General features: G+C 39.7%; 1 protein-coding gene across 1 annotated transcript in view; it reads left to right on the top strand.

The window, feature by feature from the left end:
- The window catches only part of CUNH3orf67 (chromosome unknown C3orf67 homolog), a 179,919-nt gene that overhangs the window by 62,022 nt on the left and 94,146 nt on the right, over positions 1 to 23,751 (top strand). The window contains exons 8-10 of the mRNA XM_029911205.1: positions 3,347 to 3,486; positions 5,114 to 5,294; positions 19,472 to 19,803. Coding sequence (XP_029767065.1) covers positions 3,347 to 3,486; positions 5,114 to 5,294; positions 19,472 to 19,803 — 653 coding nt within the window. The remainder of the gene's footprint in view (positions 1 to 3,346; positions 3,487 to 5,113; positions 5,295 to 19,471; positions 19,804 to 23,751) is intronic.

Raw genomic sequence — 23,751 nt, 5'->3', positions numbered from 1 at the left:
GATAATTTTAAGCTTCAGTTTAATTAGAAACTTTTTCTTTTTATCCACTAAACTTTGTTTTGTTTTCCTAATCAACTATTTTTTGGTCATATCTTCTTTTAACTACACACATTTGTGCACTGTGGCAGATGTGTTGATGTAGGCAATTAATTGCAGTCAATTAATATGAACATAAACAGAGAATTTTCATGTTAATCAGCTTTTATAATTGGTGCGTGGGCAAAAGGCATCCCAAAGTAGTCAGCAAATTAAAAAAATTGACAGTAAACTGAGCGGGTCATCTAAGCTATGGAGATGGCAGCTGTTAATAGCAACTGAATGTCACTTCAGGAAGAGGAGAACAAGGAACTTCTGGCCTACAGGGACTTCTTTTGTTATGGGTAATACTAGTGAATGATGCTAGTGACTGGTAAATATGTGGACTTGTTGAAATTTCCTAGCTGAAAATGAAAGTCAAACTGATTTGAATTCAAATTTAACCAGTTCCACCATTATAAAAATTATAAAAGAGACTCTCAAAAATATGCTGTGGCATTACTTTATTGTTTTACAGAAATATCACATCTCAAAACAGGAAATTAGATGTTAAATTAGTCTATGTTAAAAGAGAAGAGGGTGAGGGGAGAATGCTTTGTTTCTTTTCCTTAGAACAGCATATTAGAGTAACTTTTTCTTTCTGAACTGCAATATTTTGTTGCCGTGACATCCTAGATCTTTATCCGCTCCTGAAGTGGTGATCCAATGAAATAAGAATCTTTGGGGAATCTTTTTTAAAGCGCCTTACCTACAGTTGTTCTCTGAAGATGAGCTATATTCCCCTGCATAACCACTTACCCATCTTTCTCCACACGACATTTTCAACAAAAATTTCCATCTACCCTTTGGCTTGGTTTTTCACCAGCTATGAAGCTGGTTGACATTTTTCAGTTTTTGAAACAATTTGACAAAATTTTTCAAAGAAGTAAAAAATTTGAGCTGAAAATTACCTGTGTATGTAAGTATTTGCAGGATTGGAGCCCAAGTGTTGAAATTGAGGTGGCTCTGTATCTTCAGATGGTAAAATTACACGTAAGTATTCTTGTATCAGATGCTTTACAGAACTTGTCACTGATATCTTGACTGGCAAGCTACAGCTTTTATCTGAATTCTTTACGAATTTGAGCTGTTTCGTCTGCCTGTTTACAACATAGGCTTTATATTGTATTCCTTCAGTGATCAAGCAGAGAAAAATTATACTTTTATTTACTTCTAACTCAGTTTTTAAACCACAGTATTTAAACAACTGTTTCAAGCTAAGAGTGTACAGAAATAACCTTATCATGTTGACTTGCTTCAAGTTGGGTGTGTCATTCCCGAGCTAACTGTGCCTCTGATTCATTTGTGACCTGCTTGAAGGCACATCACTTAGATCTCAGGCCTCTAGCTGTCATCTTTCTCAGAGTGGAGTCCCGTGACACATTCCTTTCTTGGTTGAGAATTTAGGCTGCAGTTCCTCTTCCAATTCACTGTGATCACCTCAGGAAGTCTGACTTCAGTTCAGCACTTGCAGTCCAGCTGTCTCAGGGGCAATGACAGAGTTAACCAATGACCAGCCAGCCTTCATAAAGAAAAGTATTAATTATTCAGAACAAAAATATTACACAAAAATATACCTTAAAAACAATAAACAGCTTATATGTATGTCTACCTTACCAGGTATCCCCCACTTCCCATACGGAGACCCTAGCAGGTTTCAGAGTACTTCAGGGCCTCTCACAGGGGCCTGTCCCTTTGGCCACAGTCTCACAACAGTTCTTGGGTCACGTGAGAATGAGCTCTCCCCAGCCACATCAGGGTGGTCATTTTATATCATTTTCATTTATTTGTTTGCCAGCCTCTTAAGCTGGGTCAAATTAGTATTGGCAATTTCCCCAGGGGCTGAGGCTTCTCCAGATTTGCTGCCTGTTTAAATTACTCCTGCTGGGAATAAAAGTTGGGAAACAGAGTCACGACCCCACTCAATTTAGGCTAAATCCATTTTCACCTTTATTTATACAATTTCAGACAGAATTATTGTCAATAATAGTGTCTGCATGTACAGTTATACCAGATAAATAATAAGACAAGACCGAATTGGTAAATGGGTCCAAGTTACCACATTCTGGGGCACCAGGAAGTTCTTCTACCTTCCATGATAGTCATCACTGTCTCTGATCCCTTGGTCTGGTCATTCAGTCCCGTTCTTCAGTTTCTGGTCTAGTGTTTCTCCAGTTTGGATCCACGTTCACTTAGGTCTTTCATACTTTTCTGTGTTGCAGATTGCGATCTTTATCCAATAGGCTTTTAGCACATCAACCCTCTTGATTTTACGTAACCCAGACATTACACATGTGCAAGCTTCAATTACCCACATTCTGTATTTTTCCGACTGGTTTTGCAGTTTCTGGGTCATGTTTTTGTGTCACCCTGCCCTGGGTCTGCCCAGAAAAAAAAAAAGGCGGGGAAGTATTTATCATTACATGCTATATCTTCTTACTTATCTCTTCCAACACAACATGTGACCTTTATTCTGTCACCAATAACAGTTTAAGCAGATTAGAAATTCTGCGTAAAGGATGAATTGACAAAACCACACTTATGCCAGCAAGGACTTGACATCAGCATTACCTCATCTGTACTCATTCACTCCACATAATTACAGATAATTAAAAATATAGCTATCGAAGCTCTTAATCTTACCATTAACAATTCATTTTCAATTTCAATGGTATAAGTCAGTATATGTGTATTATCCTTTCTGCCCTTAATTATTAGAAAGAGGAGGAGGAGTTATGGAAAACATGATGATACTTTATTGTCAGTATTTCTTATCTTCTTTAAACATGATTTTTTCTTTCAAAGTCCAGGGCTTTGCTATTGCGTTGCTTTTAATGATACCCCAACACTCCCCAGTGATTTTAGTTCCTGCAGGAAAACCTGTAACTCCCGCATGGAGCCAGAATACAATCCCTAGCCCATAAAGGTACATGAATCATTTATAACGATGATATAATATTCTTTGACTATTCCATGTGTTTATAGTATCTGTTGCACTGGGCACACTGTCAAATGGAAAAGGAAGGGGATACATTTGTATTTTGTCAGAAGTAATATATATACCTGTTGTGGTGTTAGAAAGATACATAATTATTTCTTGGAAGTATGATTTTTTTCCTATATGATTTATGAAATAATTATTTAAATGAATAGAAAAGCAAGAATGAAGAAATAAAAATTTGCTATTGTGTCAAATACTGTGATATATCATGCTTATAAATATGTTCAGTCTAAAGCATCATGTTTGAAAAGGTGTCTTTTTTTTTTTAAGTAGACCAGTTAATTAATAGAGGACAAGGCAGTACACACAACAGTAAAAATCAAGATGTGTCTCACATTGCATTTGGATCCAAGGTCCTTGGACCACCTCCACCTTCTGGCAGAAGATTCAACACCAGGGTATCTGGAGAGGTAGGAAGAAGGGTTAAACTATCACAAACCAGTACCACCTATCTGAAAGGAACAATTGCAGTTATTATCTCTTGAGAGCCAAACTCCAGATTGTGTTTGTATATGATGGAAGAACAAATGTTTTGCAAAAAGGTTTTCTTCAGAATAAATTTTTTTTCTCTTGAGAATATTTATTTTTCTCATAAAGTTTATTTTTAAAGTGCTCAATTTTTATGTTTTTGTAAGTAAAAGTAGGAATGAAGTTTGACAAAAGCAAGATTTTTCCATGTGTTTAAGTGGAATCTTTCCATAGTAAGAGGGCCATCATGCAAGAGGCAAACTCTGCATTCACATATGTAGTGAGTGGGTGATTCATTGTGACAATGAATAGTGCTTGGGCTACGGAAAGAGAGCAAGAATAACTCTATAGCTTGGTGGTAGAGCATTGACCTAGCAGATGGGAGACCAAATTTCAACTCCCTAGTCCAATAATTATTTAATTATTTATACACAGCAGAACATCTTCAACAGGAGAGATTGAGAGAAACCAGCTCCTCCAGAGGAGCAGTGGTTCTTGAGAAGGGAAAGGGAGGAAAATTTGAGGTTCTTAGTCTGCTTAATAAATTGTAAAGTGCCTTAATTGGTTCCATATCAAAATCTGAAGTGTTAAAACGATGAATGATCAATATGTAGCAGACCCACATCAAAATATTAAATGCATTCTAATGGGTCATCTATGCTACTATAACCACAAAAGATATCCCCAGCCTCTGCATAATAGTAGCCTCCTATTTGTAGCTTTTCACAACAGAGAATCCTCTGGTAGAGGTCGCACCAGTAATGTCACCTGATTCCTTTTATAGTTTCACCCATATCCTGATGCACATCTGTGCTTCTCACCAACAATGTCCCATAAGATGCAGTAAACATCTCCCTGCCCCTAGGGTATATGTCCCAACAACTCAGGACAAAACCTCTATGCAGAGGGAGCCTGCTACAGGGTAAAATGCACTGTAAGAGAAACCCCTTATAAACCTCAGTGACTGTCATAATAAATATGTGATGTTGTTATAGGCTTGAAATATCAACTTTGTACGGATGAGGAATGGAATCAACTTGAGCATGGGCTTAATTTTAAATTAATTCTGGCATGGCACATCTCCATCTTCCTTTGCCTCCATTTCTTCCCCTCTCCTGTTAATTTTTCCCTCCCTTTCCCGACACACAGTTCTCTCTCTTATTTTCAGAGTGTTTACACCTTTGCTGAAAAAGTATCTAATGGTTACTTTTGGCACTGTCTGTCATTAACCCAGATGCAAGCACCGTAGAGATCTCAAATTTTTTGAGACACTCATTTTGCTCAGCTGTATCCTAAAATGCATTTTACACTTAGGCAAAACTTGGTGGAGCTCAGGATTTTTAAGATGTCAGGCATTGGGTTTACTGTGAGAAAGTAGCCCTAAGCAAGGAAGAGGTGACATGGGTACCTAGATTTTTTTTTCCTGCAAAGTTAATGTAAAAAATAAAATAGGCTGAGGAAAATCTATTGTGAAAAATAAACTTTATCCAAAATCTGTTTTTAGTTTAGTTTAGAGAGCTAATTTTAAAGCTGTTACATTATCTTTCATTCAGATTTTTTTTCTTAAAGATAACAAAGTCCTTGGGTAGCCGAAGTAGCAGATCATGCCAACAACTGACATTAGAAAAAGGAAGCGAGTCAATACGAGATACCAAGAGATCTGGACTGTCTCCCTCACTGTTCTATACGGCTTTTGATCAAGGAGACAAAGAAAATATTCACCAAACAAATCAGATTACAAGTCAAAACGGTAAGAAACTAATGTGAACAATCTGCAAAGACTGATCTGTAGCAATAATATCTAACTGTTTAAAGCCATACTTTCCAGCTGCAAAAAGCTTTCGCATTTCACTTAAACGTGAGTCTCTTAGTGTCTTGATTTTCATGTTTTTGTCAAGCTTGCTAATTATTGAAGACACTTGTGGTAAACAATGGTTTGTTGTCTTCGTATTTGATCCTACCACGAATGAAATCATAATGCTGATGGTGATATTATAGGCAGAGCTGGTGATGTTAAGGATGCCTGACACTTTCCATTATAAGCCCCATTCTTTTCAGTTGCATATAACTTTGCCAAACTTTAACCACCTCAGCTAAAAATTTCCAGGCTTGCCTCAGGCTGAATTATTTTTGAAAGTCAGTGAAGATAGTTCTGCAATCTCTGAAAATGAAGCTAGGGGAAACTAGGATGTTTTACCAGTGTTAAAAATGTTTCTAACCATCTATGTGAAGAGTTCTAACACCTCCGTGCTTTGGAGTAAGTATGTGAGATTTGGCAGGGGGATACCTGTGGGGGCAGCGAGGTGCCTTTTGCTGTCCTCAGGAAAATTCAACCCTATTTGGCCAAATTATAAGAGGCTGACTGATAAAAATCTCCAAACATCCCATCTGCTGTGAGCCTCCTCCCAGTTCCAAGGAACTCCCTATATGACTCTAGGTAGCACACAAGCAAAGCAGCAGCTGCAACATACTCTCTGATCAAGAAGAAAGTATGCTGTGCTGGGATCCAGGAGACCATGAATTCTAGCCTAAGCTCTTCCACTAAATTACCAATAATTATGTTCACTTCACAGCCCTTATTATTGAGCAATGCTTCATACCTCCTATCTTAGAGAAAAGCAAGTATAATTACACACACACACACACACACACACACACACACACACACACACACTGTAGGTGCGGTAACTACAAGGTACTCTCTAGAACTACAACCACATCTCTAATATGGCAAACCCAAGTCTCATCCCCTTTGCAACACTACTTTTCAGAAGGAATGTGCCAAATCTGTGTGTTTGGCTGTGCTTCTTGTAACCACTAGATAACACTCTCTTCCAGAACAAGGAATAGAACCCAGCAATCCTGACTTCCTGCATTCTTCTGCTATCTAGCAAGTAGTTAAGTAAACCGCTGGAAAAGGGTGTGTGGTGTATCCCTCTAATGGCTTTTCCACAGAACACAGCATCCTACTACTGCTAATAGTTACTCCTTTAGCTGCATATTATTTGTGCAAAAGTACCCTGCTTCGTTCAGTGTATTGTGGAGGGACAGCGAATGAGGCAGAGGTTTGCAGGAAGAGAATGTTATTGTGTGTTTAAGTCATCGGACTGAGATTCAGAAAAGCTTGGTTCTATTCCTGGCTGTTCCTCAGACATCCTAGGTGATGCTGGGCAAGAGTAATGCAAGTTATTGGACTCAGTGCAGGGGTAACTGGGTGAAATTTTTTGGCCTATGATGAACAGGATGTCAGACTAGTTGACTTAATGGTCCCTTCTGACCTTAAACTGTCTGAATGTATGATGTATGTGCAAGGGGGATGAATAAAGATTTCACAATCATCTTTAATTCCGGCATTTTCTAATGCAGTGCTTGACCTTGCAGTCTTATTGTTCTTTTAACAAAGTTCTTTTAGATGTAATTGTATTCATTTCTTTGGCAAGAAATCCAGCAGGAGAGTCTGTGTTGTGAAGGGGTATAATGTTGTTAAATCACAAATATCAAAAAATAAGAAATAGATACAGGACTAGCTAAGGGCTTGTCTGCACAGTAAATTACCGCTCAGCAAGCCAGGCTATGACTCTATAGTGCACCAGCTTGCTGTGCTATGTGGACCCTGCTACATCACTCCGAGAACCATCAGCAGACAAGAATGGACGGAGAAGATTATGTTTTAAAAACGCTGGCAAAAAAAGACCTGAGATAATCAATGGTATGGCACTAATTTTATGTTATTTTACATCTCTGTTCTATCCAGGGTAAGAAACTCTCTGTGTGTTTTAAATTTCAAAGGATTCTGAACCAGTTCACATAAAATATAAATGTGTGTGCTGCAGGGATTATGGAAATCAAACACTGTGCAACAGAATTGCTTTAGAGCATTGATAAAGATTTTCAGGATTAAACAAAGTGTACCAGAGCAATGCGTAAATAAAAAACCTCCATGCTTTCATGATTAAAGAGAAGGAACTAAAAATAAATTATTCTTTAAACCCTTATTCAATTTAACACCAAAGAACCCAATCATTAAGAAAGTTGGAACTTTTACTCATCCTAGATAATAGTTGCTGGTTTTAATTCTTATGGTGCCTGCATAGACCCAGTTTCATTTTTTAAAGCTGAGTGGTTAATACATATTATACCACTGATATCTCCTGTTGTCTTCCTTTCCCTGCCAAAAACCTTTTCATACACTTTCATACTTCTCTTGCAGTGTCTAGACAAGCATGTTATTGTGACAAAAGAAATTACCTTACAGATACCTAACCCCAGTGTGGACAGTACCTCAAACATACTCAAACTGAGACAAGGGGAAAATCATCGGTAACTCAGTCTAATATATCTGTATTTTGTTTGGTGCTCACGGTGTTCTCAAGGGATTTGATATTGCCCCACTGAGACAATAACACTGAAACATAATTTCCATTATGGCTTTCAATCATTGTTTGCCTCAAACACCCCTTAACAAAAGATGATCCTTCTGAAGAATGTTAAATGAATCTCTGTTTACCTGGATTGTGAGCAATCTGGGTCATGGATTGTCTTTTTATCATTTATTTGTTTAGTACCTAACACAATAGGGCCATAAGAATTAATGCTTGTTACTCTACCCAGATATAAGGGAGGTAGAAGTGTCGAGAGAGAGAGAGAGAGAGAGAGGATCTAGGGCAGAGGTGGGCAAACTACGGCCCACGGGCCTTATCCGGCCCGCGGGACCCTCCTGCCCAGCCCCTGAGCTCCTGCCCCAGGAGGCTAGCCTCTGGCCCTTCCCCCGCTGTTCCCCCTCCCCTACAGCTTCAGCTCGCCCCGCCGCTGGCGCAATGCTCTGGGCGGTGGGGCTGTGAGCTCCTGGGGCAGCGCAGCTGCAGAGCCTGGGCCTGACCCGGTGCTCAGTGCTGATCGGTGGCGTGGATGGCTCCAGCCGGGCTTCTGTCCTGGTGCTTTGGGCAGCACGGCTCTAGCGTCGCCAGCCACTGGTGCTCCAGGCAGCGTGGTAAGGGGGCGGAGAGCAGGGGCATTGAATAGAGGGCAAGGGAATTCGGGGTGGTGGTCAGGGGGCGGGGGTGTGGATAGGGGTTGAGGCGGTCAGAGGGCAGGGAATAGGGGGGGTTGAATGGGGGCAGGGGTTCCGGGGGGGGCAGTCAGGAAGGAGAGGGGGGATTGGATGGGGCAGTCAGGGGCAGGGGTTCCAGGGGCGGTCAGGGGACAGGGAGAAGGGGTGGTTGCATGGGGCAGGTGTTCCGGGGGGGGGGGAGCTGTCAGGGAATGGGGGGATTGGATGGGGCAGGAGTCCGGGGGGGGAGCGTCAGGGGGCGAGAAGCAGGAGGGGATGGGGGGGCATGCCTGGCTGTTTGGGGAGGCACAGAGTCCCCTAACCGGCCCTCCATACAATTTCCGAAACCCGATGCAGCCCTCAGGCCAAAAACTTTGCCCACCCCTGATCTAGGGAGTGGGGCTGAGCAGTCCAAAGGCAGGAACTGTAGAAGCAGCCAACCTGGGGAGAGGGCTTGAGATGCATTTTATTTTATTGTTAATTTATGTGTTAATAAAACAGTGCCAGGAAGTGGGGTATATTTGGATTCTGCATAGTGTGGACTATATTTGAAAGCAGGCCTGAAAAGGCACCGAACCAGCCAGTAACTTCTGTTCTCTAAGATAGCATGTCTAGCAATCCCAGCCTATCCTCATATCTTGGCTGATGCTTTCGGCACAGCTAGCCCAGTTCACAAACTTGGGTTTCTTTTCTATATATGAAGAAGTTTTAATGTGCATAGTTGCCTTTATCGTTCAGCCCTGTGATAGTCTATTTAAAAGGGATGCCAGCAGGTAGCTCTTTTGAGAAGGGGAGGGGCCTTCTGCTGGACTCTGCTCTGACCTGCTTTCAAAGACTGCAGGTAGGACGGCCCACCCACCATGAGGGACTGACAGGCAATCTGTAGGAAGAACCATAAACAGAGAAGGAGTCCGTCCACACATCTCATTTGAAAGAAAAAATATCCAATAATGAATGTAGAGCCTCATCATTTTAAATAAAACATCACTGCTTCACAGATAAAACGTTAGAAAGGAAATTTGACTAGTTACTTAAAAACACTGTACAGAAACTACTTACAAAAGAAAGGGAAATGCACCTATATTACTGGTATCAAATCAAAGAACACAAACACCTCCACCCATCTCTGACCAAATTAATCTCTTTAACATTTACATTTTAAAAACAAACAGTTTTTCAAAAATGAGCTAAAATAAAAAACGACTCTTAAAAACATTACTATATTCTCATCAAGGCACAAGACATTACAGGAATGAAGATAAGCCAACAGTTAAGCTCTCTGTGCTTTCGTATAAAAGAGTGAACAGTGTAGAAACACTAAACCTCAGATTGCTGCAGCAGTCACTTAACCAAACAGGTTAGAGTTTCCAGAGTGTTTGTTTTTATTAACCAACCTGTCACAATACTCATCTGTTTGATTTTTTGCCTTTTTCTTCTTGTTCATGAAAGGTGCTTTTTAAATCTTTTAGTATGTTTTAAAGGAAATCCTCTTTTGGTAGGAAATAAATTTCGAACCGCAGTTACTAACCTGCAAATAGACCATTAAAAAGGGTAAGATCCTGCTGCCACTCAAGTCATGGGAAGTTTTGCCACTGACTTCAGTAGGAAAAATTGGGATCAAGCCTGTACTGAAAAGGCTGCCTGAAGAAAAACATATTTTACATTTTTCAGTTCTCCATATAAAGAAAATGTGTTTTATGTTGCCCTATACAGAATGAAGGTTAACATTTTAAATATCACTAGTGTTTTTTCATTTGTGATTGTCTCCTATTAAAGGATCCCCAATATTACCTTGTGGTGTTGCCATTGCTGTTTATAATGGAAATTCTTCAGTTTTGTAGCAGAGACCACATAAACATATCTTCCCTTGCAGGTGTGCAGGACTTTTACAAAGGTAAATTGTTTTTGAGCGAGGGAAGAAATAAAATGAATGAATATTGTTTATAGTTTGTCAGTCTTATTTATACAATGGTGAAACCTTCATTAAAATGTTAGGTTGCAATTAGAAGCTCTAGCATAAATCTGACTGTGTAGAGAAACTAATTAGATGTTTAGGTGATCATTCTTGCATTTATCTTGTTTGCTGCAATATTGTGATTACACAGTAATTTACATATTTTCCTAAGATGATATACCAAATTATTCATTACAATTGATATGGAAATACTTGAGGTAAAAAGAGATGCCAGTGTAATTAGTGGGTGAGAGATAAAAGGATTTGGTTTGGTCTAGAACACCCCATCTCGTTCACTTGAAGACAATTAATGATGCTGCATTAGCCACAGGTCTCACAAGTTGTTGAATTACATAACCAGTGTAAAATGTCATTCTACAGTCTTCTATATTTTCATATTTTTGCACTGCATATTACCCTAGATATCAGTAATATAGTAAATAAGCTAATATATTTGCAGTGTGTTTGTGCTTTACTTATTACTAAATTGAGTGCACTTAATGAACATCTCTGGAGAGCACCATTTGGCTTTTCCAAAAAAGCTAGACTTCCTGATTCTTAGCAAACAAAGGCAGTCTAGTGAAAGCAAAGCATTAGAAAAGTAAGGTTAAATGACCCTCTAGATACACAAGATCTTTTACAATAGTCCTTTACACTTCTGCATTGCCTTTTGATATTGGGATTTCAAACACTTTTTACATACATTCAAGTATGTATTATTACATCCACTGCACTGAGTAAATGAAATACAGAGAAGTTGCCAAATAATGTGTCAGGTGGATGGATTTTAATCAGGAAACCTTGATTTAAGCAGGAAACCCTGACTTAAATCATCAGTTTTAATATTGCTTTGCCTTTCTACTTTTTAATTATTTTCCTAAAGAAAAGCTGATTCTTGTTGGTTGATAACCATTAAAACATGTTGATTTGCAGCTAAATATAGCCTTTACAGTAAATGTTGTGCTTCTTTTTGCTAACCAGGAGGATAGACTATAGCCCAGATTTTTAAAGCTAATGAGGCATTGCTGTGCTCACCATTGAACATCTAACCGTTTTAGGAGCCTAAATATCATTGGCAGTCAATGGGATTTAGGCTCTTAAGAGCCTAAATCACTTCTGAAAATGAGATTTAGGCTCCTCAATGAGATAGGTATTGCGGCACTGAGCGTAGCAACACCTAATACCTTTTGAAATTTGCGCCTATATCTATATATATTTATTTAAGCGACTGTATAGCTTAACTTACATTGATTCTGATTCTTAATATTTACATTTTTATTTGTTAGAAATGGTGAATGATGCATTTTTTTATTTACTAGATTATTAATTTTTTACTCGTAATCTGGGTTAAGACCTGCTTGGATAGAAATTAAAATGCACAAAAAGCATTTTAAGATTTTTTTTATTAGTTAAATAAAACTACACTTAATGTGCTGTATAAAAAGTAATCTTTTTTTCATATGGCTGATGTAAATGTAGAGTAACAACTACAATTTTACATTTAGATGGTTAAGACACATAATTACATCTATGTATTGATGTGATGCCTCCTCCATATTTGTGAATTGGGCATTGAGTTGTTATATGTTCCATGGTCTGTTCTGGGTGACCTCAGTCGCACATTGGAGAGTCTTTAATTTTCCATTAGTATAGCAAGTATCCGTATCTGCCATGGTTTGTGTGGATATGGTTTAGGGTGGCCCATGAGCTTTGTGGGAGATCGAAATCAGGGATCTTCTGTGTTGGGTCTTTCACAAGGTGTTTATTTATGACTTCTTGTGAACTGTGTTCAACTTTCCAAGCTTCATCAGGGTTGAAGTTGCATTGTTGGAGGTTAAATGCGTGGGTCCAAAAGGGCTTACGTGACTTCAAGCAGTGGTGAGGTTCATTGTTAAGGTCCTGGTGGATGGGAAGATATTCATTTTCCAAGATCCTCTGGAATTCCCGTAGGGTTGCAGCATTGCAGTGAATGGATGGGACAGCAATGTGTGACAGCACTGGAAGACCAGTGTGTTGGGGTCAATTTGAGGGTTCCAGTGATGTACCACATTGCAATGGTTAGTTGGACATCATCAAGTCAAGTATGGCTACTTCTGCTCCATATCTGTGTTCAGTACTCAGCTAAAGAGTATACAAGGGCTGTGGCTGATGTCTGTAACACTGATGCTGATGCTCCCCAGCTTGTGCTTGCCAGTTTCTGGACCAGGTCGACATTGTCTTCATCTTGGCAGCTACCTTCTTCAAATGGTCGTGGAAGGTTAGCTTCACTCCCAGATAGGTCGGAGTGGGGTCATGTCACACAGAGTTGCCACAGAAGGTTACTTTCAGGGCACTTAGTGTTCCTGTTTTTCAGATGGAATGCAGTGACTGGTTTGTGAGGATTTGGCTTGAGCTTCCATTTCTGGAAATATTCCTCCATGGTGTTTAGGTCCTTGTTCAAGGTGGACTCGATGTCACTGAAGGTGGCTGCTTGAATTGCCAGGGCAACATCATCCACATATGCAAATTTGCACGGCTTCATTGGAGGCATGTCACTCGTGTAAACATTAAAAAGCGTTAGCGCAAGATGGCAGCCTTCACACGGCCCACTCTGTTAAGTAAGAAATCATGACTAATGCCATCAACCTGGTGATCGAACATTGATCAACAATCTCCCGGTCTTCAGAGCAATAACTTAAGCCACCATAATGGCCATCTTCAGGGCCACGTAACATGCCAGATAGGTTCTGCAACAAGGATCCTCCAACTTAACATTTCCTGGGTGAAGTGTGAGTATATTGCAAACACATTGAAGACACATAACATCGACATCCTTACATTCCAAGAAACCCACGTCTCCAGTGATCAACAGGCTAGCTGCTACCGTATCCATCCATTATCAAAACATATTTTGCATTTAAAAGTGTGATTTGTTAAACAAAGGAAATATTATCTGTAGATAGGAATTGAACTGACAGTTTCTGATCAACATGTCCTTCAAGATTTTAGAAGTTGTAGATTTTATCCTCTCACAGCTGAACTAGTTGAATAAACTGACAAGAAGAAAATATTCTCTCTGCATTTTCAGAAGAGGCCACTGCTGTCACAAGCTGGTTTGAAGTGCTTAGCCAGTGATTTCCACTAGTTCAGTGGGTTTGAGTTTCTTTTAAAACTTGCCAGCAAACATGTACCGCTTAATATTTTTTAAAATTAATTTAAATTATTGTAAAATATATATTATAATTTTAGGCCTTAACATATGTTATAGTAATTCCAAATTAATTTTAAATAGGTTTATTTTTTAAAAAAAATAAACCTGTATTTAATTTAAATTTTAAAAACCTGATATTTTAAAAAATCATAGATTTTCATCCATCCTGGAATGTGTCTGACAGAGCCAGGTATAGGACCCGGGAGTGTGGCCTGTTGGCCAGTTCCCCTTCTCTAACCACTAGACAATAGTTCTTACTGAAAGTTGCCTTTTTATATTTTGATCCTTCATTTATTCAAGATGGGCTTGGCTCCAGAGCCCCACTGCTCATGCGGTCTTCACCATCTTTTCTGCCAGTAGCTTTACAAGTTCTGACTTTATAACAGATCTGTACTGCAGCTGGAAAACTGATTAATTTATCTGAAAGTTTTAATTAGCTCTGCAGCCATTTAACACATTAAAATCTCTTACACTGGGCTCCTTCCAGTGCTCTTGATGTAGACATGTTTTAATCATTAAGGAGTGAACACACAACAGCGTTGCCCCATGTCAATAAAACTTGATAGTTTCAGATACAATTTCATAAAGTATTCGTGGTGAGAACTGAGTTTTACCTTTTGAAAAATTCAGATTGCTGGAAAGAGTAAAATGGCTGTGATATTTTCCTTCAAACCTCTATGCTGTATGGATGAGAGTTACTCTTATACACACACACACACACACACACTCTCAAGATAATGTTGTCTCCAGCAGAATGTTTTATTTTCTCCTCACATAAACAGTTCAGCTTGGTCAGTGCACCTGTGTCTAAGGATGTAAATATTGGCCAAAACATGTAAATGATATAAAATCTCACTTCATTTATTTTATTGCATAATATAATTTTTTTGTAAGAATGAGAGGGTTTCTTTTCCACAGCTTGCATGCATTGGAATCACTTTTACCACACACACTCAGATAAGTACTGGAGACAATCTTTTTGGTTGTATCATGTTGAACCATTCAGTGAGTTGAAAACTTTAATACCACAGGCCAGGAGTTTCACCACCTGGGTTCATAAAATCAGGCATGTTTTTTTGTGATGATCCCAGTCCTACAATCCTTTAGGTCACATCCCATAATCCATTGTGGCTGCAAAGGATAATGGGACTGAGATCCTGGCAAAGAAAAAGGGGCTAGTTTTCTTAGAGGTTGCTGGGTGCTGCTGGAGAGTAGATGGTGCTGGGAGAAATTTGGATAGTAGATGCTGGGGCCTGGATAGAGGGGGTGGATTCTTTGGGATGGTGGGTGCTACTAGGGTGTTGGGGGAAGGCAGTGGAGCTTCAGTTCATCCCCTCTGGTCACACTGCATTCTGCTTCAGGGAAATGCCACCTGAAGATGGTAAGGAACTCATGAGCTACGGAGTCAAGGCAAGTTGCTCCTCATCATCTTTAAGCAGAACTTCCATGGAGTAGAATAGGCCTGGGCAGGAGGAAGAATAAGAAGCTGTAGCAGAGCAGATATGGGGAAGTTGTAGCAGCAGCAGAAGGAAGCAGGATGTCTTATTTCCTTTCCTTGTTCTGTCTCCATGATTCCTAGCAGCCACCTGACGGTGATTTTGCTGCAGTGCCCTGCTCATGCAACCCATGTCAGATCCCCAACTTCCAATTTGAGAAAAGTGGTCATAGTCACTGTGCCTAGCATGCCTGATTGGGAGCTGATGCTGCTGATCCAGCAACCCATCTGCAAATCATTCTGGATATGAATTTTGACAAGTGAGCTCAAGTAGGTGAGATCAATGGCTCCATGTCTAGTTGGCAGCCGGTTTCAAGCGGAGTGCCCCAAGGGTCGGTCCTGGGGCCAGTTTTGTTTAATATCTTTATTAATGATCTGAAGGATGGTGTGGACTGCACTCTCAGCAAGTTTGCAGATGACACTAAACTGGGAGGCGTGGTAGATACGCTGGAGGGTAGGGATCAGATACAGAGGGACCTAGACAAATTAGAGGATTCAGCCAAAAAAAACCTGATGAGGTTCAACAAGGACAAGTGCAGAGTCCTGCACTTAGGACGGAAGAATCCTATGCACTGCTACAGACTAGGGACCGAATGGCTAGGTAGCAGTTCTGCAGAAAAGGACCTAGGGGTCACAGTGGATGAGAAGCTGGATATGAGTCAACGGTGTGCTCATGTTGCCAAGAAGGCTAACGGCATTTTGGGCTGTATAAGTAGGGGCATTGCCAGCAGATCGAGGAACGTGATCATTCCCCTTTATTCGACATTGGTGAGGCCTCATCTGGAGTACTGTGTCCAGTTTTGGGCCCCACACTACAAGAAGGATGTGGAAATATTGGAAAGAGTCCAGCGGAGGGCACCAAAAATGATTAGGGGTCTGGAGCGCATGACTTATGAGGAGAGGCTGAGGGAACTGGGATTGTTTAGTCTCCAGAAGAGAAGAATGAGGGGGGATTTGATAGCTGCTTTCAGCTACCTGAAGGGGGGTTCCAAAGAGGATGGAGCTCGGCTGTTCTCAGTGGTGGCAGATGACAGAACAAGGAGCAATGGTTTCAAGTTGCAGTGGGGGAGGTCTAGGTTGGATATTAGGAAACACTATTTCACTAGGAGGGTGGTGAAGCACTGGAATGGGTTACCTAGGGAGGTGGTGGAATCTCCTTCCTTGGAGGTTTTTAAGGCCCGGCTTGACAAAGCCCTGGCTGGGATGATTTAGTTGGGAATTGGTCCTGCTTTGAGCAGGGGGTTGGACTAGATGACCTCCTGAGGTCCCTTCCAACCCTGATATTCTATGATTCTATGATCCCAGCCCAGAGGTCTCCTCCCCAGGGCACAGGGACCAAGAACTGGAATTTGGGATTCCAAGATTAATGCTAACTGCAAGAAATTGATCTCAGAAGTTATTTTTATTATTTTAAGTGGTGGCCAAATAAAAGTGTTATTTGTATCTCCTCTAAATTAGCGAGTTAATTCAAAACTCGTAAAATCACAAGCCATCAAGAAATGATGAAGAACTGTGATTGGTTGAAGGGGACCCCAGACACACCCCTACTAAGTGATAGGCACTAACCCCCCTCCACAAAGAGATAACTTATCCTCCATTCAGAAAGTTAGGTTGGCAGTTGCTATTAACGGTAATAGTAATAGCAACTCTTCACTCCCCAGGAGGGGGTTAGAGTGTATTTACATCAGCAGGGAATGCTGTGCTGAAGTGCAGAGGAGAGCAAGTCAGCATTCATAATAGCCTTAGAGAGTGTTGCCTTAAAGTATTTAGTTAGGGCAAGATATTTCTTGATTCCAAAAAATCACAAAATCAAATCTGGTGTCGAAAAAAAAAAAAAGTCTCACAATATCTTTAGCTCTAGAGCATCTTGACAGCAACCTCTTGTGAAAAGTTCATGTAATTTCAGTGTTCTTTTGAGGGCTTTTTTAGAAAGAATAATTATTTTAAACAATATAGTTTTTAAATATATACTAAAATGTAGTGACTATCTCTAGAAACTCAGAAATGATTTGTTAGTGCAAGATGATTAGTGCTGTAGAAATGTAGAAAGAAAGTTAGTGTTCTCTCTGATGGCTTCAACGTACAGCTTTGGGTAATGTCTAATTTTAATTTCCACTTGTGTGACAGAGAAAAATGTATGCAGTGTTGTTGTAGCTCTGTTGGTCCCAGGATGTTAGAGAGAAGGTGGGTAAGATAATGTCTTTTACTGGTCCAATAAAAGATATTACCTCACCCACCTTGTCTCTCTAGAGAAAAATGTGTTATCAGATAAGGTTAGCACAGAATGGAGAATTGTTTTTTTCAAAGACTAATACCAGGTGATCTCATAGACATGGGTCAGAGCAAAAAAGTATCATACTTTGCACAAGAGATGAAAGGACCCCCAGAGTGTTCTCACTTATTTGACATGGCTCCTGAAAGAACAGTCTAGATTTTTTAAATCAAATTAAAGAGATTATTTGGGTAGTCATCTCACATAGATGCTACCATATCTTAGATCCCTGTTTTGTTTTGTTTTTTTGCCTTTTACAGATATGCTATTTCTGCATAATTTCTAGACAGTAGACTTTTTTAGAAAATGGTACTTTAGATTACCTTGATTTATAGGCCAGCCTTTATCAACTTGATCTAAAGAGATTTCTGAAAAATATCTTGGGCTTCTGAATCTCATAGGCTATGGTTTAAAGAGACCTTCAGACAATCTGTCCTTGAACAAAGCGGTTTATTGATGTGCCAGGGACAACTCATGTACAAGACAAGTAGAGAAGTAGCTGGTATTAATCCCCCAACTCCTTTGGCCAGTTTACTAGTAGAAATTATCTTTTAGAGTTAGGTTCCTACTCCCACCTCACCTGGAGTCTGGTAGAGGTAGGCCCTTCTTTTGTCGATCACCAGTTTGAATAGTACTGCAAAAATCACAGCAGGTATGGAGCAAACCAGTCAGAAGATAGTTACTTCTCCAAGCTTGCTATTCATTCTGGATTTCTCATCCAATTTTCTTCAGCTGCTTTAGTCCAGAAACCAAGGGTTTCCAAATAGAGCTCCTGTAGCTGCTCCACCTGTTTCCTGAGCCCGCCTGAGCGGGTAATTTGAATATGTTGTTAAACTATGGAGAGTAGCTTGAATTCCATATTAATAGTCTAATCTTTGTTACTCTGTTCAGCAGTAGCAAGGCATGTTGCTGCTATTTAAAGGGCTACTTCAGCCCTACAATTTTAGCACTTTATATTGAGGTTTATATTTTTATGTTGGTGATAGGTTTCAGAGTAGCAGCCGTGTTAGTCTGTATCCGCAAAAAGAACAGGAGTACTTGTGGCACCTTAGAGACTAACAAATTTATTAGAGCATAAGCTTTCGTGGGCTACAGCCCACTTCTTCGGATGCATATAGAGTGAAACATATATTCAGGAGATATATATACACACATATGTTGGTGATGGTAATGCTGGTTATGAAGCCAGTGAGTTTCACAGTAACTTATCCACACAACACTACATTTAATGAAGGGAAGAGAGTGTTGCATACTTGAACAATTCTCCTTTTCTCATATGCTATTTGAGATCCACCTTAATCAATCAGATTGACACTTTTTTCTCTACTAGCCAAACAGTAAAATATATCTTAACAAGGTGAGTGTAAAAATGGGCTTTACGTGTTTACACCATTTTTCAGCTGAGCTGTAGTTTCATATTTAAATTTAAACTAGTCTTCTGGGCCTAAAACAGAGTATGGGCTTTTAGTGGAGGTGGGCGTGGCGGGTTAAATAACTTTTTGAACTTTCTGCATAGCACGTGTGACTTTTTAGAAAATCCTGTTCACAAAAAATCTATTTAAAAACACCATCAATGACAAAGTATAATAAATATGCTGTAATGGAGCTACACAGGATTCTTAACTGTTAGAGAGGTGTTAATTGTAATTTCAGATTTGTAAATTCCTTGCATATTATTACAACTGAAACAGACTATGGCCTGCAAATTAATTGCCTGGAGCCGTGACCAGTAAAACATTTTGTTAAATCTTTCACACACTACAAGTTTACTAGAGAGCAGCATGACTTTTTTCATGTCTGCTATATGATCTGGTTTCCATCTTTATAAGCATAAGTGCGATAAAGGTTTTTCCATGACATCTATTTGCTGTATAACTTTGATATTTTGATGCTATAGAGAGTTTATTTAAATACTATATGCTAAAATAAACATTTTAATAAACATCTAGCCTTTTGTAAATTTCAGATGACTGGGTATTTCCTGAAAATTGCAGTGACAGTTTTCAGATTGATTCCAATGGACAGCCAGTAGCTACCCACAATACATCCTGCAGTAATTTATCCCTGCCACCGAATACTGACGTTGAAAGTGAAAGCAAGCAAACAGGCGAACACCAAATAAGCCATAAAGAGATTTTCACATTTTCGTCGAGGCCTCGATCAGCTCCTCATGGGAAGTCCCCGAATATGTCGCCAGAAGGCTGCATGTCTCCTTTGGATTTAAATGAGGACAGTGATGGGTTCTGTAGAGGAGCCCAAATGGAAGATGACTTTTATGGAAGTGACAGCAGTGAAGAGGTGAGCCGCTCTATACATGCAATACTTGATAAAGCACGCTTCATCCTAAAACTCTGAGGGTGAGATTCTGCCCTCAGGCTCATGGTTATACAAGGGAGTGAAGCCCTCCCCACCCCATATCCTCTCCTGATTAGCAGCAAGTTAATCTTGCTCAGTTTGTGTCTGGGTGCAGGGGAGGGTGGGGAAGCTAGAGTTCTGTCCAGTTTGCAAGTTGGGCAAGGGAAGAGGAGTAGAAGGATTCACCCCTCCCCATCACCCGCAACCTACAGGGCTGAGCCTAAGAGCTTAATCTAGCTCTTTATACATGTATACAAAGTATGCATAGGAATCACTTTGCTCACCATTACTTCAGAATGCAGCCAAGACAGCTCAGTGGTTTAAAGGCACTCAGCAACACTGCACAGCATTTTAGGTAAGGAAGTGAAAAACACTTCTTACAACAAAAATTACAGGGGAAGTTTAAGTAGGCAGCATGTGGTTTAACTATGCTGAAATTTGACCAGAAAGCTGGGTCTGATGCTTGATTTCACTCACTGGTCACCACTTCAGTTTTACACCTCATCTGAAATGTGGCAATGCCATGTATAGTTCTGGGTTTGTATTCTGTTGCAATGTGAAAAATTTTGACCACTTGTATTAGTGAGAGAAAAGAAAAAAATCATCAGCTTCTAATATATTTCTAAAAATGAAGCAGATTGTCATGTCAGTGAACAGTTGCATCAAGTTGTTATGGTAACTGCCTTTATTAACATTCCAGTCTATTTCATTTTTAATTAAAGAACTGTTTCTTATCATTCTAATCTTTTTCTCACAGACTGGGAAGGAAGTACAACAGAGTTATGTGATAGCAAGACAGATAAAACTTTGCAAAAATACTGTTCCATTCCTCCTGGGAAATTATTTTACAGATGCTAACTATAACCAATAGAAAATCTCAGAGGTGGTTTTTTTTTTTTTTTTGTATATTTTGTTTTCTTTTCACCTTAGACCTGTCAGACCTCATTATTTCAAATATGGTCCCAGAATTTCAGGGTTAAACCAATTAAAGTTGAGATAATGAATCATGAACAATGAGGGGGTCTTGTCTCTACCATATGGTGTCTGTTTTGGAACTCTTTAAAATCCATAGAGATTTTCTATGTCAATTATGCTCAAGAAAAGTCAGACTGGTTACTAACTGAAGCTAGATTAAGAAGACAGTTCTAAAACACTTCATTATGGTAAACTTTTCCCTGTGTTGTAAATCTTGGTATTTGATTCCTACACACTTTTATAACGTGTGTGTGTGTGTGTGTCTGTGTGTGTGTGTGTGTGTGTGTGTAACACAATGAAGAGAAATTCTTTTCTTCTTAATTTTAAACCAAATTGATTGCAAGACTCGTATATTCCAGTTCAAATATCTTTTCAATGTACAGAACCAGTGTTTCTGCTTACTCTTATTTAATATTTTGTACCACCATAGTGCTTAAAAAGCCTCTAATCCCCTGGTTCTGCGAGGTTTTCTGCTCTCTCACACCTTTGACGTTAATATTAGTGGAGGATACATGGCACTGCTCAGGATCAGACTCGTAGCTCTTTATATAATGTGAAATAGACCTGAGGGCATATGGCTAACAAGAGTGTAATGAAGGAAAATTTCATATATTCCCATGTATCCTTGAGCTTTCAGTTCATATGCTAAAAGGCATCATTGGCTGTGCTTGCAAAGGCCTTACACTCAACTTAATAGATAAGGTGGGTGAGGCACTTCTGTGTTTGTATGTCTGTATGTAACACATTAACTTTGAATGCCACTTCTGTAATTCAGGGAATGTTCTAGGCATCAGTGGCAAAACTCACTGATTTGGGGAAAATTGAGAAACCAAAAAGAGGGGAAATGGGGGACAGTGGAGCCAATGCCATCTGATTATCACATCCCAAGATAATTGCACGGGTGCTTGAAGCTATAGATCAGTGGTTCTCAACCAGGGGTATGTGTACCCCTTGGGGTAAACAGAGATCTTCCAGGGGGTACATGGACTCATCTAAATAGTTGTCTAATTTTACGACAGTCTACATAAAAATGACTAGCAAAGTCTGTACAAACTAAAATTTCATACGACTTGTTAATACTGCTCACTATATTATATACTGAAATATATTCCAATTTATTTATTTTGTAATGATATGGTACAAATGAGAAAGTAAGCAATTTTTCAGTAATAGTGTGGCTGTGACACTTTTGTAATTTCATGTAAGCAAGTAGTTTTTAAGTGAGGTGAAACTTGGGGGTACACAAGACAAATCAGAGTCCTGAGAGGGATACAGTAGTCTGGAAAGGTTGAGAGCCAACTGATAGATGGTGCCAATTAATGCTTTCTAACATAACAATGTCCTGCTCTTCCTGTAGTTTAACATGTTAACACCCTGAATGTCTTATCTCCCAGACAAGGTAATGGGGGGGGTGCACACAACCCTTGGCATGGGGGGAGAATGGGGGGGCACTGGTAAAAGGGGAATTGGGAGGAAGGGGGAGAATGGGGTTGCACATAAAGCCCCTGCCATGAGAGGGAGAATGGGGAACTCTGACATGGGAGGAGGAGAGATTGGGGGGAGGTGCAGGGAGTCCCTGAAACAGAAAGGTTCAGGGAGCTTGTGGGGTGGAAGGGAGGGATGCAAGGCACCACTGTGGTGTGCAATGAGCTTGGCCTAGAGACACTACAAAGCATTCAACCCCCTAGTCCTATTGACTTGTGTGCAAAGTTACACATGTGTAAGTGTTCGCATGATTGGGACTTAATACTATAGGTAAAGGCTTAATTGTTAAATATCTCTGAATACTGAACAAAATGATTAGCTCGGTAAGGTGAAGGTAGATTTCAACATTTCATGTAATCCTGCTTTATACAACATTGCTAAACTTAAAAACACCTAAAAGAGTGTGTGCTCCGGGAGAAATTATGTGTGATCCAAAAGCTTGCAGCCACACCATTGTGTTTGATCTTGTCTGTTCTCATGAAATAAGCAGGATAGGAGATTCTAGGTCAATACTTAGATGAGAGCTCACTAAGGTGCTGGAGGAGGTGTGGGTGATGATTCAGCGTCACTCTCAGAGCCTATACTTAACCATTAGAATCCTAGAATATCAGGGTTGGAAGAGACCTCAGGAGGTCATCTAGTCCAGTCCCCTGCTCAAAGCAGGACCAACACCAACTAAATCATCCCAGCCAGGGCTTTGTCAAGCCGGGTCTTAAAAACCTCTAAGGATGGAGGTTCCACCACCTCCCTAGTTAATTGTCTTCGCAAGGTGCCTTTTTGTTCAACTCAGATAGAAAACTAAGGGCTGTGGTCATTAAAAATCCCATGTCATGTTCATAAGAAGGGAAGTTATCTTTCCTAAGAAATATGGTATCATTTGGTTCCCTGTAGTAACCTTAATAGTAACTGTTCTTGCTGCCCAAAATGACATACCAATAGTTATTTTTTACTTCCAAAGAGTGAGTCTATCTTAAATACAGTTAGAGAATTCTATATGCTGCATAATGTTTCTCATTATATCATCATAATCATTGTGTTTTCCGAGGTGTGTGGCAAATGATCAGTTAGCTGACAGGTGCATGTACAATTATTCATGATTCCTTTAGAAACTGGAGGTTATCCCTTCTTGTCAGGAACAGAAGCTTTTAAATATTGTATGAACCAAAAACTACAGTATGCTAGTAACTACAGAGAAGGACTTTCAGTTCATTTATTATCTAGTGTGGATTATGTTAAATAATGTCAATATGACAGCTAGCAAAGCACTACATGTACAATGCTAAAAGATAATTTAAAATAAACAAACCTACATTACAATAACAATTATAGTTTTTGCTTAATTTCACTACCAATTTACTAATTCAGAGTTAAGGCTTTCTTTCACATGAAAGAAAAGTCAATGAACTAGATAATTATTTAGTGTTTATATTT

The sequence above is a fragment of the Terrapene carolina genome, unplaced genomic scaffold (assembly GCF_002925995.2).
Source record: "Terrapene carolina triunguis isolate 2854851 unplaced genomic scaffold, T_m_triunguis-2.0 Scaffold89, whole genome shotgun sequence".
In the NCBI taxonomy this organism is placed as follows: domain Eukaryota; kingdom Metazoa; phylum Chordata; order Testudines; family Emydidae; genus Terrapene; species Terrapene triunguis.
Note: the sequence above shows the minus strand (reverse complement) of the source record. Positions and strands in the feature narration are given on the sequence as shown.